Here is a 12,435-nt window from a genome sequence, read left to right as displayed (position 1 = left end):
GCGTTGATGCCAGCTAGCCTTTTCAGGCCAACTCTCTCCTTTTCTTCTCCTCGGGGTCTTTTGGCTGGTGTTGCTCTTCCTCCAGTTGGACAAGTGATTTGGCTGGTGTTCGTACTTCCTCTAGTTGGAGTGCTCGGTGGCCTGTTTCCCTTCCAAGCGTCGTCTCCTCCCCTCCAGTTCTCCTGCTAGCCGCCGCCGTGGCCCTTCAAACCCACCGCTCTTCTGCAAAATCCCGTTCTTGCTCAGGTCTGCGGATTTCTACTACCGCAGCTTACTATTCGGGCTATAAGAGCATAAACGGATAGATACACACCGGGATGAGGGCTGGAAGGCATGTTTATGATTTGATTTAAAAAAGATCGGTCTGATGCGGCAGGAGACCGATTTCACACCGGCCCATTCCGCAAGCGTTTCCGGATGTCGGGCACCTACGAGCTATTTCTATCCAGATCTGCGGCGGGCCCATCAGCCACCGACCTATATACATGCACCCACCAGGGTAGAATCTTTACTCCCGCTCAATGCCCGGTCAAAGATGGCGCACGGGTGTCCTATTGCGGTTAAAGTTGCGCTCCGTCAGTAAATAACCCGCCCCAACCAAACTCCATTTCTCATAAACTTGTGTTTTACCTCCATGCACCTTCGTTCCTCCGTTTCCCCAGAACGACGGCAATCACCCTCCCTCGCTACTCCCACCTCCCGTACCCCAATCCCTGCGTCTAGCCCTACTTGATAGGAACAATAGGCCACAACACCCTCTTCCGCCCCTTCCCCTTGCCCTTCTCCGTCCCCGTCTTGACCAACTCCGCCAAAGCGTCTTCCATCAGAATAACCTTGTACGCACCATCCGCCCCATACAGTTGTTGTTTAGCGGCGAAGCGAAGGGCGGGTGTTGATGTGTTGTGGTTTGATTGGGCTGTTGATGCTGCTGTTTCTGGGGAATGAAAAGTGTGAGTAATGGGGCGGGTGAGAAGGACAGGGGATTGATTGATGAAGGATGTGTTACCAGCAGCCTCCTTAGCCTCCATCTCCTCCATTATCCGCCGTTTCTCGATCTTCCAGTTGGCCGAGTGCTGGAACATTTCGATCATGCCGGGGGTTAGGATGTAGGATGGTTCGGTTTCATCGTCGTATGCGACCTCTTCGTCATATGTAACATCTTCTTCCGCTTCCCATGTTTCATCTTCCTCAGTCAGGGCAGTTTCATTTGTGACACCTGTGACGTCGAGCGTGTCGTGCTGCTGGCTATAGTAACTCGACCAGTACTCTGCGCACGGTGTGCACAACTTCGACCAGTAATTGTCAGCATCATGCGTCATTGGCGCGGCCGTAGAAGATGTGAGAGGCCCGAATATGGGGTTATGGAAGAAGGTTTGTTTGGCGGATTGACTGAAGTGGCGGGTGTGGAAGGTGTCGAGGGCTGTGGCTGTTGGGTTGCTGTGGTGGTGGTGGGAGCGGGTGCAGGTTGGGGTTGGGTGAGTGGTGGATGCGGTGGGCTGTGTTTGGCGAGGTTTCTTTGACGCGGTCTAGGCGAGTAGGAAAGAAGAACATTTAGCTAACAAACATAGGAAGCCCCCATATCCCAAGAAAGCTGCCTTCACATACCTCATCGCTATTCTGTTCTCCTTGCTCATCCTCTGTCATCCTCTTCCCCCCCTTACTCTTTGCCTCCTTGTCAACCCCCTTTGCATTCGCAGATATCGGCGTCCTCCTCCTAACCTTTTTCCCCGTCCCATCGACCTCAAGCATCCCATCACTCTTCTTCAAGGCAATTGCTATCCGCACGCTGTCGGACTGAATTGCTTTCAATTTTTTGAAACTCCGCAGGACGGAAATGGGAACCCAGCCTTGGTGCAGCCGGAGGACTTCGTTGAGGTATTTGTCTTTTGGAAGGTTTTCGTCTGTGGAAGGTGAGTTAGGCCGTGCGATAGACTAAGCTTCGACTTCTGCTCTTGGTCAGAAGCACTTACCTCCGAAATAGTATTCAACCTGTTTGAGAATTGCAGCTTCCACGGCATTGGGCCTATTGTCTGGCGAGGTCACCATCGATCTGGAGAACTTGTGTTAGCGTGAGAACATGGTTTTTTTTTGACTGTGGCAACATAAGCTCCAAGTCACTCACCCGCTCATTGTTTTGCCTTTGCCAGCGTCTTGCATGCCTGTGCTTCCTGTGCTGCGTGCAACTTCCGAGGCACGAGTGACTTGCGCAACGACAAGCTGCACAAGGGTCCGAAGTTCCCACGCGAGGCCCCTCCTCAATTTCACATTTCCACTCAGGTTTCCACTCAGCTACGCTCAGCTTTCCCAGGAGTTCCCAGGAGACATGGGAGACCACACTTACCCGGATCTGCTGCGGGCGTTCCGGGATGTTGCAACTCCACGGGCCGATCACGAACCGTTGCGACTTCCCCCTCTGCCCCCTTTCAACATCTTCGACTGCCCGACTTTGCCAGCACGTTCTGCATCCGCTCGCGTCAACCCATCGTGGTCATCTCAAACCAATCTCTTTGGATCTACAACGACGCAGCATTCTCTACCGCCGGAGCTAGTGCCTCGCATCTTGTCTATCGTTGCGCTAGATTCTCCGCACGATTTCCTCAGCTGTCTCTTGACCTGCAAGGCATGGAACTCGGCGCTTTCCTCCCCGAAGTACCGCTTTCTCGTCATGTACAACTTTCTGGAAACGAAGGAGCTTCCCCATGGACTAATATTTCACAATGATAAACACCGGTATTCCGAAGATATTGGATACAAAGCGTTGGATAACACCGCCTACGCGATGTGGAGCAAGCTAGGTATAGCCTATCTGAGATCGGAATTTGGGTTCGTCTCCGCGTCCCAGGCGAATCTTGTTCAAGAGGCGAACGTCCCTATCACGGCTGGCTCAATTGTACCAAAAGACGATTCTGAGTGGAGACAGCTTGCTGAAGACATCGAATTTTGCAAAATCAACAACGATCCCGGGTTCCCTTACGCATACAATATGATATGCCCTTTTATCATCTCGCCGGCCTGGGAGGAAGAGAACACAAATTCGATCGCAAAGGATGCGGACCTTCTCAAGAAGCTCCTTCCTCTGCTCCGGGTTTCAAAACACCTTCAAAAGTACTATGAACTCCGTCGCTTTCCCGTAGCAAATATATATCAGATCATCGGGTATATTGTCGAACACCTTTACGGAATCCACGGAATTGATTTTCAACATAGACGGAGATTCTGGGCGCTGAAAGCCGCACATCTGTATGCAGCAATGGAAAAGGCGGATGTCGTGGAAGTCATTCACATAATGGCACGGGCGGACGATGTTGATGCGGCGGAGAAGTTTGGGGGTTGGCGGGGGCAGTTCAGTAGATTCACATTGTGTAGGAGGAGGGACCCGGCCCGTAATGTGTTGGGATGGCTTATTTATGATGATAGCAATCTTGAACCTGCTTAAGTGCGATGGCGTGCGAAGACGGTCGATAATCGGATTGAATCCAATCTATTGTACTTCAGTTTGGATATTTCGTCCGCTCCATAATACACATATATTCACGATAGTCTGGATGTGCTGAATTTGTTTGAAGCCAAAGGACGACGGAAACGAGCAGGTGGAGAGGGTGAAAGATGCGGGATTTCAGTTTCCCCTCCGAAACTTCCGTGTGCGTGGTCGCCAAACATCCTTTTTGTTCGAATGCAAGTAGTGTGCGTCCGACGAGAACCTCGCTTAACTCGCTGTATGGCCCTTCCGACAGCTCGCCGCATCGCGGCTATGAGAACTACCTCAGACCTGATTCCCCTCCCGGGGATAAGTAAGTAGCACCCCTTCCTGGTGTTGGGTCTTTGCCACCTCGCCGCATACGACCACTTGCTGCATAGCACATCGCCATCCTTGGACGTCTCGACAATTTGCCGCAATCGCCGCATATGCCCGCAAGCCATCATTTCCCGACATTACGCCCTCTATCGACAATTCGCCGTCCTGTGCTGTTCCAGTCTGTCCACGATGTGTTTGTGGACAAGATCCCGGAGCTACAGAAGATTGTTCTGCGATTGTTGAATCCAGCGGGGATGCGATCTACTATTTATGCAATTCGTACAGACTTTGCGATGCTGAAATGGTAATCATTGGTGGTTCGAGTGCTACTTCCCAGATGTCCTAACACATGGCTTTTTCCGGGGCTCATGCGCTGCTATATACAATTCGTTTGATGTGACTCGGGACCGGGATCCCGCCCGGTCCACAAGCCTTCATCCCACTCACAACGCACATTCCGTCCTCCCCTATCGATACCCCGCCCTCACACTCCCCCTCAGAACCCTCTCCATCCCCGCGGCAGGCCCCACACTCCCTCTCCCCCCCGCCGCCCTCTCCTCAACCGCAAACGCCGCATATTTCGTCTTTAATGGGTTGACGGCCCGTCGATGTGCGGCTGTAGCCATGGCGATCGCGTACGCGGAGCTGAAGGGTTGGGGTTGGGGTTGGGGTTGGGGTTGTGGGGAGTCAGAGACGGCGGTGAGGGAGGACGTCGAGGGGAGGGGAGGTAGTTTTTCTCTTTCCTTGTCTCTCTCCGCATCTAGTGTCTGTCCCTGTGTATGTGATGTCGTAGACCCCGGCCGCTCCCCTTCCCTCGAACTCCCCCTCGACTCCCCCTCATCCCCCATCGGCGCCAACCGCGTCCTCCCACCTTCTCCACCCACCCCAGAATTCGATGATTGTCGTTGTCGCCCCCCGCGGCGTATTGATGTTGATGGGGCAGGGGAAGAAGCAGAAGACGTGGAGCCCCGAGACGGGGCACGCCGGCGAAAATGCTTCACTTGCCAGGTTGTGCCTTTTGTGATTGCGGAGGCGAGGGGCGGCATTGGTGGGATGGGGCGGCCGGCGCGGTCTATTGGGAAGCAAGGGTGTGCCGGTGAGTTTTTTGTGGGGTGGGAGGGGAGGGAAGCGGCGAGGAGGGAGGAGGAGGACTTACCGACGTGCAGGCTTCCTAGCCCATACTCTTTGAAGACGACGAAATGGTTCGCTTGTGGGACGACTGGGATAAAAACACAGGGGAATGCCAACTTAGTGCTATGAGTTCTCAGTCCATGACCGACCGTTGTTCCGACCGTCCAAACAACGCATACTCACACTCCGTCAACCCATAATGCCTCTTCAAGAACCCAATCAGTTTCGGCGACGGCCGGTCATACGCCAAATGGCCCGGTCGTTGCATCTCAATCTACATTTGTAAAACATCAGTCTCTCCAGCTCACACCCCAAGTCTCTTCCCTCCACAAAATGCCTGAAAACCGTACCCCAAGCATATAATCAAACAACGCCTTCCCATGTCCTGCATGCGTATGCCATTAGTGGTCATTGGTCATCTTGAGAAACACAAGAGTAGAAGCGAGAGTACCTTTCCGCTGCGCCGACTCATGCACATAAAAATCCAGCACGCAGAGTGGGTTGATTTGCAGTTGGCGGCCGTATTCATCCTACCAAACAGAGACTCAATTCCTCTCCCCCCCCCCTCCTCCCCTCGGCAATGCACGAAAAATACAAACCCACCCCAACAAACAACCCCTTAATCCCCACTTTCAGCATCCCATACACCGCCGGACGAACCACCCTCTGTCTCCGTCCACCTCCCGCGTTCACATTCTCATCCCCATCCGACTGTTGTGGCGGATCCGGGGTTCGTGCGATGTAGATCCTGTGCGTGGGGTTGGCTTGCAGCCGGTCGGTGGTTGTTACAGGGCGGCGGAGGCCTTGTGCCTGCGGTGTGAGATGACATGGGGGGAGTGTTAGGGGTGTGTGAGGCGGACGAGGATGGGTGATGTGTGTTTGGTTTACCTTGGCGCTGGCGACGCCTAGCTCGTCGATAATTTCCACCGTTCGTTCCAACCTGCTCTCATACACGTCCGCGATCAATCAGCACGACCACTCGATTCTCGAACCCCAAGCCTCATAGCACGTACAGCACAGGATTCCGCGGCAGGCTGTCGCCCGTAACCACCGACACGGGTTTGCGTAGGACGTGGAGGATGTCGAATTTGAATTCCATCGGAGGGACAGTATCGTGGTTCTCGAGGACGAGCGTAGTATGCGCTCTGGATCACAACGCTGTCTTCTCAGTGGTGTATGGGTTAGATACCTGTATACTAATTTGGGAGGGGAAAAGTCTCGAAATGTGCGTCGATAGGGAGCAATGTGTCCCCGTCGGAGTGGGTGTGGCGCATTTTGACGGCCGCGTCTTCCTCTTCCGCCCCGTCAAACCTAGTCCATATCATGCGACACTTAACCAACGTCCGGCCTTTCTAAACAATTGCAAGGACGATTTCCAGCATACATTCCACAATGGCATCCCCCAACGGTAATGCGATATCCACAAAGGTCTGCTCCGGCTCTCCAAAAATACATACTACATATACAAAGAGCAAGGGGTAGACGTTCGCCATCCTAGATCCGACGTCCCGCTCCCCACTCCACGAATTTACCCACCCAACCACCACAGCGCACCCTATACCCCTTCCAACCCCTCCCCACCCTCAACACTGGCCTCCCTCCCTCGACTCCCCGGATCATTCGCATACTTGGTCAAATGCTGCACCTCAGCATCGACAAACTCCTTCATCTCCAATGCCATGGAGTACACCTCCGTGTCCTCGTTGTTGTACATGATGGCGTTAGTGAAGACTTGCAGGAGGTCGCGGTGGAATTCTGCTGTTGTTGTCGTAATCTAAACCAAAACCATCATACCTCCATATCAGCACACAGACAGACAGAGACATGGAATTGCGACGATATTCATTATACTCACCCCCTTGCGAACCCTCGCCCTGACAAGATCTAAACTCATCGGCTGCCTCACAACCGCCTGGTACCCCTCCTCGCGGACGGGCGAGGCAAACACGTTGCCGTAGCGGTGGTCTGCGATTTTGGCGAGGATGAAGTAGACGGTTTTTTTCCAGATGGCGAGGGTTGGGTCGTTTTTGGACGTGAGGGTTGTTGTGCTGCGGCGGCGGGTTGGGTCGGCGCCGTCTGTCGGGGAGGGAGATTAGGTTGGTGGGGAAGAGGGAGTGTGATTCAACAGGTTGTGTATGGGGACGTACCGGAATTTTCTGCCCCCGAATCGACATCCACTAGATCCGGATCCGAGTTGGATTTCATTTTCGCGCTTGCTAGGCTCCCTACACGTCCCCCAATAGTCAGTTCCTCTCCACATCCAAATTCACGAATTCTAATCCACATACCCCGTCGTCCAGGCCCCCGCGCCTTCACGGGACTCCCCCCAGGCGACATCGTGCTCGGCGCTTCCGAAGTCGGTGACGCAGTCGACAGGTGTTGTTGGTGCACGGCGGTGGCAGTATGCACGGGGACTTTGAGTTTTTCTAACGTGGTGCGTTTTTCGGGTGGCGGTATTGGCGAGTTGCTGTTCCGTGTATTGAGGGTCTTTTTCACAGGTGATGCAGAGCGCAGGCGGGGTGGTAGCCCGGCATCTGTAACCACTGCTGGCATTGTATCTACGTCCATGGGGACATCCCCACCACCCTGCTCGGCTGCTGCTGCATCGTCCACCTCCATGGCGGTAGATTCACTATCACCACCCTCGTTGGTCTTTTGTTGTTCAGCCTCCCACGCTTCCCGGAGTTTTGCATCCCATTTGCCGGATTTGATCTCGTCGATTTCTTGCACTATTTCTCTACAGTTCGTGTGATAAGCGGGCGTGCCTCGCCAAATCTTGAAGGAAATCGCCCTCTTTCATACCGGAACAATATCTCCTCCTCCCGCAACTTCAACTTGATCTCATCTATCCGCTGGATATGCAGTCTGCGCGCCGCTTTCGCGATTGGGAGCTGGTCCACTGTGAAACATTCGCCCCCAAAAATTAGCCCACCGCCCCATTCCCCATATTCCTCCCTCTATCCTCATACCTGCATTAGGGTCCTCCACATCCCGTGCTGAACGTTTATCTGCTCTAAGCCTCATAGTCAGCCGCATGTCCCGCAGTGCTAGATCGCCCGCCTTCAAAGGACTGGGCCCACCCCGCGAAGGGAAGACTTACTCGGTCGCTTCAGCCAAAAGTGCATGATATTGTCGTTCACAGCTCTATTCAACCAAAACATGTCAACCCATATGGCCGGTCATACTCTCCTGTTATGGCAGAACCGAACCTTGGGAACGAAAAACTCAGGCGCACGAGACAATGCGGGGTGGTTCCGCAGCAGTTTGGAGACCTGCGTCCAGCTGTCTTCGCCGTGACGGTAGACTGCTTGCACGAGGATGAGGGACTCGAGGGATGTCCATGGGTTTGCCGGGGTTGGGGTTGGGGTTGTCATCTTGTCGAGGGGACTGGGGTGCTGGGAGGGGGCTGACTGCGTTCCCGGGCTGGCGGTGTGAGCTTGACTGTGGAGACCCATTGCCCGTAGCGTTACTTCCTTGAAAGGGGTCCTGTGCGGCGGGTTGCGGGTGTGCGTCCTTCCTCCCCTTCCTGCCGTTGGCCGAATGCAATGCTCATTGGGAATTTGGGATAGCCAAATGTCGTCGACCAACGCGTGCGGAAAGGACCAGGGCTTTTTTCTCGCTGTTTCCGTCCGTCCCGTTGACCCCAATACCCTTTTGCTCGCACTACCACCGCCGACAACGAAATGGAGTCAGGTACGTCCGTCTATACAGGTCATGACCCCCACGCCTCAAAGCAGCGGGGCCGCCCTTTCCCCCGAAACCAGCGACCTCATTCTCCCGTCCTTACACTCCTACGGACGAACACCTAACACTAACCATTATGCACACCCTCCACCAACAGACCTAGAAGAAGTAGCAAAACACTGCCATACCGAGCTCCATTTCTACACCCAGTGCGTCCAGAAGCACCCAGACACCTGGCAGACGGACTGCAAAGGCGAGAAGGAGGCTGTCACAAGATGTGCTGAGGCCAAGTGCGTCCTCTTCTCTCACACGCCTTCCCTAACCTTCTCTCAATTCTCACATATCTCACATCTATGATTACCCCGATTTTTAGTGTAGAAAGCCTGCGCCTAGTGAAAAAAGCCTGCGCGCCCGAGATCACAGTCTACCAGGCCTGTCTGAAAGCGAACGTGGGGACGCCGACTGAATGTGTGGGTGTGTTGCGGGAGCTGTATAATTGTCATAATACTGTTATGGAGGGGTTGAAGGAGGCGAGGAGGTTGGAGGGGGAGAGGGGTGGGAAAGGAAGTAGGGTGATGTGATAATGGGTTGGGCAGAGTGGCGAGGATAGGTGGCGGATGCCGGATGAAATGAGGGGCTGGCGAGAGGATGAACTGGAATCCGGATGTCGATGGGCTAACGGTCGCAGGGACGAAGACTTCTCATGTAGGATGGAATCAGAGTAGATAAGGGTATGTAGTAGACGACGACGGTAAAGAAGTGCGTGGTATATATATGGGCCTCCCAAAAACGAAACTAAGATACAAGATGAACCCCAAAAACTGCATGTAGCCAGCTACAAATGAACAAAACTATCACTCTCCCCTTTTCCCATCCCAATCGCAATCCCTACGACCTCCTCCTAGCCGATGCATACCCATGATCATCCTCCTCATTCGCCGTCACACTCCCACTACTCTCTGAATCTCTCCAATACCGGTGTCGCTTCCCCTCCCCCACATACCTTCTATCCCTACCTTTCCTCCTCCTCCTCCTGCTCTCTCTCCTCTCCCCTCTCTCCACCCTCAACGCCCTGATAATTGTCCCCGCCCCGATAACACTCAACCCAACCCCCAACCCGATCCCGACCGCCGCCAGCCCGTCACGGATGGAGTAGCCGCACGAAACGACGCCGGTGCCCATGCGGTTGAGGCCGGATTCTATCTTGTCGGCGTGGGAGGCTAGGCCGGTTGTTGCTAGGCCTGCCGCTAGTGAATCATGGGGAGAAACATGATTTGCGTCAGACGCATAGTATGTCGGGGAATGGAAACCAACAGTTTATCCGTACCGATGTTACGAATCTCGGCGACCATGTACCGCGCCATATCGGAGCGGAAGGGGAGGTAGGAAACTGAAGGGATTGTTTCGGGGTCGGGGATGAATGACATCCTTTTACTTTCGAGTTCTATGTATTGCTTCAGCTCTGGGTGTCGCAGTGGTGATGAATGTGTTTGTGAGGGTCTAAAACCGCGGTGTTCTTATATGATGAGATGGCACGACGATAATTTTGAGACCCTGGGGGAGTGAAGTGCGGCTGATATCTGGGTATCTCACTCAGAAGGTGGATATTCCGCAGCATTCTTGCAGACGAAGGTTGAAAATGCGACGAACAGCGTTCCTGGGACAAGTTGGCGAAAGTCCTAGGACCCCTTCCTTCTGTCAGTCGGCGCGATCGGAGATCCCACTGCGCAAAACGCGTTTATGAGCGCACGCGTTCTTGACTAGACTTGACGTGCATCGGAGGGTGCACGCTTTCGGGCAAGGAAGGCAAAGGGCCGGGGATGCGAGCGACGGCGGCCAAGAAGGGCATCGGCGAGACTTGTATACAGTAGGTGGCCAATAGTCCGGGTACGACGGGTTCGCCAAGCCTCCGTGTGCAACCCAGAAGTCAACGACCAGCTGCTGTCAATTTCCGTACTTCTTCAGATGGGCAGGCAGGCCGGCGACTTCTGCTGGTGGCTACACCCCCAATTATAGAAAATGCCAGTCGCTTTGATTTTGTCATCACGCGCGATTGAATGTTTTTCTTTGGATCTGCACCTGACATTCTTAACGTTTTTCTCCTGAAAACACGTCATGGGTAACTTTTGACCTATGACTAAACCTCGGGTTCCTCCTTTGGTTCTCAACCGACCTTGTAATAATGCTAGGTCCGTTGCCAGAGGCTAGCTCTGTCTCTGCTCGATGTATTGAAAGAATTCTAGAGTTTCTACCTCCCGGGGCGCCGCCCGAAGGCTTTTCTTCCCTTTGGGAGTCACCCCAGAGCGTAGAACCCCAATATAATCTACGCTACACGTGATCTCATGCCCTACGCGCTTCCCCGCACTAAGGTGACACCTGCAGCACCTCATTACACCCCCCTTAGAGCCAAGTGTCACTCCGACACCGACCGCACCTGTCAGTCGCTCCCCGCTGTTACTTGATGTGGAGCTGACACGGGTGTCGGCCATGAGGAGTGCGCATGGCTCTACTGGAGCGGCTGGCGTCACCGGTCGTCACCACGATGGCAATCAGATCCACGCCGATATGAGGTAGAGATGATTTGGCCGCAGCTGGTCGTGGGGCGCTATGGTCCTTGTCCCTGCGGCATATAAAAGGAAGGCAGTACTCCCCTCGGCACCTTCCCGCCAGTCCCCAGACTTACATTTCTTGCCCCCAATCTCGTAACCTCTCACCGTCGCCGTTCCCCTCTTCACTGTGGCCAGCGTAGCTCCTTCTGCCAAGCCCACTGCCGCCGGCCCGTCATCGGGTAAGAAGAAAGTAGGCGAGGGTCCCACCACAGGGGACAGCCTGAAGAAGGGTCTCAAGCGACAGCGAGCGGTGAGTCCACGGAGGTTGCCCAATTGACCCAACTTACGTGGTTTGACCGATTCTATCTCAGGACACCCCCGAGGTGCACACGGACAGTACCCCGGAGCCTCCGGCTCCACCGGCCCGACCTACGTGTTGGAACTGCAACACGTACCGTCCCCGCAAGATGTTCCTCTTGGCGTGCCAGCACGTTATATGCCGGCCTTGCATCCTCCCGCTCTGTGATGACACCGTAAGGAACCGCATGTCATGGGTGGTTCCCATGGGGTGACTGACAGCTCACGTCTCTTCCCGACAGACCGACACGCCCATCGGGGAGTCCACGTGCGGCTACGTGGACGGTTTCGGGGAGGAGTGTGAAGTGCCGCTCTTCTGCCAGGCGCTACCCTGCACCTGTGTGTGGCCCGACTGCGATTGTCTGGCCGAGGACGTGCGGGTCTTCCCCTGCAACCACATCCAGTGTATGAGGCATGTCCGCGCATAAGTACAACACTCGTGAGTTTTCGACAGGTCCCGCCACTGACGTGACGTGCTCCCTCTAGCCAGATGAACTTCCAGCAGTTCGTCCCGCTGGGTTGTGGCATGGGGACCGCCTGCCACGGCTCACGTTGCCAATGGTCTTTCGCCAAACAGGCTGGTATTTAGCCTGGCGTCATCGTTCTTCTTTCTTGTATATATTTTGTTGAATTTGATATCCTCGGAGCGTTTCCCTTTGGTACTTCACCGATCGTCCTGAGCCCTGGTGCCTCGCACCCGCTTGCATCCTAGGCCTTGGTATTGCATACCCGCCCGCATGAGCCCTGACACCTTGCTTGCCCGCTCGCATAGGCCCTGGTACCTCGTACCCGCCCGCATCATAGGCCCTGGTACTACGTACCCGCCCGCATCATAGGCCCTGGTACTATGTACCCGCCCGCATCATAGGCCTCGGTATTAGTACCCGCCCGCATGAGTCCGTAATGGTAATGATCATT

The 12,435-nt window shown here is 54.5% G+C and overlaps 6 protein-coding genes across 6 annotated transcripts; 2 read left to right on the top strand and 4 right to left on the bottom strand.

Annotated features, from left to right (window-relative positions):
* Nucleotides 1-725: 725 nt before the first annotated feature.
* EV422DRAFT_564202 (uncharacterized protein) lies at nucleotides 726-2,046 on the bottom strand (the record flags this gene model as incomplete). The annotated part of the gene is made up of 4 exons (XM_053072170.1): nucleotides 726-934; nucleotides 1,007-1,526; nucleotides 1,606-1,901; nucleotides 1,971-2,046. 4 exons carry the CDS (start codon nucleotides 2,044-2,046, stop codon nucleotides 726-728), a joined length of 1,101 nt encoding a protein of 366 aa, XP_052928573.1.
* Nucleotides 2,047-2,116: 70 nt separating this feature from the next.
* On the top strand, nucleotides 2,117-3,483 carry EV422DRAFT_236409 (uncharacterized protein). Its single transcript, XM_053065612.1, has one exon. It carries the CDS (start codon nucleotides 2,156-2,158, stop codon nucleotides 3,434-3,436), a length of 1,281 nt encoding a protein of 426 aa, XP_052928572.1. The 5' UTR covers nucleotides 2,117-2,155; the 3' UTR covers nucleotides 3,437-3,483.
* A 719-nt stretch (nucleotides 3,484-4,202) lies between these two features.
* EV422DRAFT_236261 (touch receptor neuron protein Mec-17-domain-containing protein) lies at nucleotides 4,203-6,181 on the bottom strand. The gene is made up of 8 exons (XM_053065610.1): nucleotides 5,941-6,181; nucleotides 5,816-5,867; nucleotides 5,531-5,737; nucleotides 5,379-5,457; nucleotides 5,278-5,312; nucleotides 5,111-5,201; nucleotides 4,953-5,015; nucleotides 4,203-4,868 (listed from the first exon to the last, which is right to left on the bottom strand). The coding sequence occupies exons 1-8, from the start codon at nucleotides 6,024-6,026 to the stop codon at nucleotides 4,264-4,266; spliced, it is 1,218 nt and encodes a 405-aa protein (XP_052928571.1). The 5' UTR covers nucleotides 6,027-6,181; the 3' UTR covers nucleotides 4,203-4,263.
* Nucleotides 6,182-6,482: 301 nt separating this feature from the next.
* Nucleotides 6,483-8,301, bottom strand: EV422DRAFT_564199 (uncharacterized protein; the record flags this gene model as incomplete). Its single annotated transcript, XM_053072169.1, has 8 exons — nucleotides 6,483-6,701; nucleotides 6,783-7,003; nucleotides 7,075-7,152; nucleotides 7,216-7,664; nucleotides 7,730-7,826; nucleotides 7,897-7,940; nucleotides 8,028-8,071; nucleotides 8,137-8,301. 8 exons carry the CDS (start codon nucleotides 8,299-8,301, stop codon nucleotides 6,483-6,485), a joined length of 1,317 nt encoding a protein of 438 aa, XP_052928570.1.
* Nucleotides 8,302-8,519: 218 nt separating this feature from the next.
* Nucleotides 8,520-9,421, top strand: EV422DRAFT_583768 (uncharacterized protein). Its single transcript, XM_053073421.1, has 3 exons — nucleotides 8,520-8,620; nucleotides 8,769-8,901; nucleotides 8,985-9,421. Exons 1-3 carry the CDS (start codon nucleotides 8,611-8,613, stop codon nucleotides 9,190-9,192), a joined length of 351 nt encoding a protein of 116 aa, XP_052928569.1. The 5' UTR covers nucleotides 8,520-8,610; the 3' UTR covers nucleotides 9,193-9,421.
* A 1-nt stretch (nucleotide 9,422) lies between these two features.
* On the bottom strand, nucleotides 9,423-10,407 carry EV422DRAFT_516472 (uncharacterized protein). Its single transcript, XM_053069384.1, has 2 exons — nucleotides 9,939-10,407; nucleotides 9,423-9,858 (listed from the first exon to the last, which is right to left on the bottom strand). The coding sequence occupies exons 1-2, from the start codon at nucleotides 10,036-10,038 to the stop codon at nucleotides 9,500-9,502; spliced, it is 459 nt and encodes a 152-aa protein (XP_052928568.1). The 5' UTR covers nucleotides 10,039-10,407; the 3' UTR covers nucleotides 9,423-9,499.
* Between the last annotated feature and the right edge of the window lie 2,028 nt (nucleotides 10,408-12,435).

The sequence above is a fragment of the Fimicolochytrium jonesii genome (assembly GCF_025526975.1).
Source record: "Fimicolochytrium jonesii strain JEL569 chromosome Unknown EV422scaffold_3, whole genome shotgun sequence".
NCBI classification, from domain to species: domain Eukaryota; kingdom Fungi; phylum Chytridiomycota; class Chytridiomycetes; order Spizellomycetales; family Powellomycetaceae; genus Fimicolochytrium; species Fimicolochytrium jonesii.
The sequence above is the reverse complement of the archived record's forward strand: the minus strand, read 5'-3'. Positions and strand labels throughout refer to the sequence as shown.